Source organism: Capra hircus, unplaced genomic scaffold (assembly GCF_001704415.2).
Source record: "Capra hircus breed San Clemente unplaced genomic scaffold, ASM170441v1, whole genome shotgun sequence".
NCBI classification, from domain to species: Eukaryota; Metazoa; Chordata; class Mammalia; order Artiodactyla; family Bovidae; genus Capra; species Capra hircus.
Window position 1 is genome coordinate 7,121 of NW_017215349.1, and position 3,035 is coordinate 10,155.

A 3,035-nucleotide genomic window follows, 5' to 3' on the forward strand; every position below is an offset into this window, starting at 1 on the left:
GAAGAAAGGCAAAGCCACACCCAAAGTCCCATCCAGAGAGGACTCTCCCACCCTCGCAGAAGTGGCAGGCCCTGGCACCGTGCTCAGACCCGCTCACGCACCCCATTCGCTCCGCCGACTTCCCAGCAGAGCCAGCCCTCGAGAGCTGAGCCGCTCGGGCACAAACCCGTTCCCAGGGAACACGGAGACCCCGGGCACGCTCCAGGTACCGCCTTTCCCGGAGGCCGCATCGTCCTCACCGCCAGAGAGGAACTCGCTCCTCGTCGGCACTCTTGCTGCGCCCAGGGCGGGCCGCACGCAGAGTGTGCCTGGGCGTCTGCACGCATGTGCATCAGAGCCGGCCTACCGCCACAGCCCCAGAGATGGCCGCGGCTTCTTGTTCCTCCCCTTGGTCGCTCTGGCCCTCCCGCTGGCACAAGCCGACGTCCGTCGGAGGGGGTGTCCGTGCTGGGCCGGTCGAGCCGGTGGTGCTCCTGTGCGGGCGGCGGGCGGTTTCTCCCTCCTCCGGGTCTGGACCGGTGAATCACGACTGCGCCGGCAGGCAGGGCAGCCTGGATCTTGCGCAGCTCCAAGGCCGGCTTCGGTCGGTTGTGTTCTTGCAGGCGTCTCCACTGCTCTAAGCTCATCCCTTCGGCCTCTGTGTCCCCCGGGGACTCCTGCGACCCAGGAGCTCTGCCGCTGGCGTCTCCTGCAGGCTGCCCGGGTCTGCGGGGTCAGCCCCGAGGGGGGCCGCTGCCCCTCCCCCAGCGCCCCCTTCCCACGCACCCTCCCGGGCGTAGAACAGGACGTAGGCGCTCTGGCTCAGGGCAGCAGTCTCGTCACAGGCGGTCACCTTGGCATCGTCCATCTTATACCATTGGCCGTTGCCGGCTCGGACGTAACAAAAGTAGTGTCCTCGCTCACAGCTCCACCCGGAGTGCACCAGCACGGCATAGAGCACGTAGCCCAGTGGCCCTGCCTTCCCCTCAGACGTGTAGGGCTGCACGTCCAGGCGCTGGGGATAGCGCACCTCCTGAGCCCTTTTGGCCCCGCTCAGCTGTGTGAACCGCTTCAGCACCAGCACCAGGACCTGGGACGTGCTGTGCAAAGTCAACCTCTTGGTGGCAGGCACCTTCCGGAGACAAACGCCACAGTCATAGGCATTTTCCGCCTCCAGCTTCTCGGGCTTGACCAGCTCTCTCAGAGCTTGCTCCACACTCTGAGCCGCCGTGATATCCAGGCTGACGTCCAGATGAGGGTCGAACGTGTCCGAGACACCGAGGCAGTGGAGACACTGGATCCGAGACCTCCACGTCCCGCCGAAGATCTGACGGACGACGCTGGTGTCCTCGGAGGCGTGGCCCGACGGCTGGGATGCACTCAGGCACCCTTGCTGCATGCCATTCAGAGTGAACATCAGAAACTCGTGGGCATCTTCCTGCTGGTGTCTGTGGAAGCCCGCCAGCAGGTCCTTGCGGGGCCGGATCACCTCTCCCGCGTGAAGGAGGGCTCGGGTCACGTGAGCTCGCATGGCACAGAGCGTGCAGGAGCTCCGGACAGAGGTGGCGTGCTGCCCGGACACCCAGCTGGCCAGGGGGCGTGTGGCTCAGACACTGCAGCGCCGCGTTCACGTAGCAGGTGTTTTCTCCCGCCCACCCACACCTCCCTTTCTGGCCAGGCGCCAGCCCCGCTGACCCAGGAGCCAAGTCACCCCGCTGGGGCGCCCGACTCAGGGACAGAGGGTCCGAGGGCATCCGCACCAGCGGCGCTGGCCCGACAACCTCGCCCTCCGGCTAAGACGTTGAAGGGAGCCGGACACGCACCTCCCCCGTGCTCAGAAGCAGCCCCCGGGGCTCTGCAAACAAGGCCCACGAGGGTTTCCATCTCCTACCTGCAGCTGCACGCCGATGCCTCCTTCCCTCACACCGTCGTCTCCAAAAAGGGCCTTGGCCCCGCCCCCTCGGTCCTTTGGGGGCTTTCCCACGGCCCCACCCCCGCACGTGCAAGCTCCTCATTCGCTGAGGCGGCCGAGGGCCTGCCCACTCCCACTCCCGCCATCCAACCACCGACACTTTTCTCGGGAATTCCCCTTGACGAAGCCCCGCACGCACTTCCGACCTGGCCCCCTGGACCAAAGGGCTCCGGATGCAAATGATTCGGGGCCATTGGGCCTTCCAGCCTTGCCCGCTAGAGAGTCACTGCGGGCCTTCCAAGTTCAGCACACAAATGCGGGCTGCAGAGGAATGCCGTGGGCTCACCATTCACGTCCTAACACACTTGTGCAAACATAGGTCTGCCCCCCCCCCTCTCCCCTTTAGGGGTCTCCCCTCCCCAGACCCCTGCCTGAGGACAACCCCTCCCCAGACAACAAGAAACCCTTGCCTCAACTTTGCTCTCCAGTGAGGTCCGCTCCAATTTCTATGCTTTCTCACTGGACACTCTCCTAGCGTTCAGGGTCCTGGCACCAAAAGATGCCGAGAGAGTGGCACATATGCTTTTCTCCCTTCAGGGCCGTTGGTCAAGCCCCAAAGCGAGCTCATTCCAAAAGGCATAGGCTTGCTGCAACTTTGGATTCCTTGCTTCAGCTCTTTTTATGTCTCCGTTGCCTTTTGCCCTTCCTTTTCCTTCTTCCATTTGTTTTGATAGTGGTTGTTTGTTGTTGTTGTGTTTTTTTTTGTTTTTTTTTTGGGGGGGGTTTCGAGCGGTTTTTTGTGGGTTTGTTTTTTTTTTTTGCTTTTCCTTTTTTATTTTTTTTAATTTTGTGTTCATTTTGTTATTTTTTGTTGCTTTTATTCTCTTTCTCTATTTTATATACAATAGTTGACTCATACAGTCGTCTTTCCAATTCCAGGGCTTAAAACGCGCTATAAGTCAAGGTATAAGAAAGGTTTCCCTCCTGGAAGAGGATGACTGTTGCTTTCCTTCTCGGTGTGGGACAGGTGTGTTTGTTTGCTCTCCCGTCCTGGACATTATGCTCGCCTTCCAGGACGATGGGGGTTTCACGGTCCATGGGTTTCCCATACATAGCTGAAGCCTTGATCCGTGGATACTTACTA

General features: G+C 60.8%; 1 protein-coding gene across 1 annotated transcript; it reads right to left on the reverse strand.

The window, feature by feature from the left end:
* Positions 1 to 622: 622 nt before the first annotated feature.
* Positions 623 to 2,145, reverse strand: LOC108635412 (ubiquitin carboxyl-terminal hydrolase 17-like protein 6). Its single transcript, XM_018045567.1, is given in 4 exon segments — positions 623 to 1,577; positions 1,579 to 1,772; positions 1,871 to 1,986; positions 2,091 to 2,145. Coding segments are annotated over 4 exon segments (1,320 nt in total).
* Between the last annotated feature and the right edge of the window lie 890 nt (positions 2,146 to 3,035).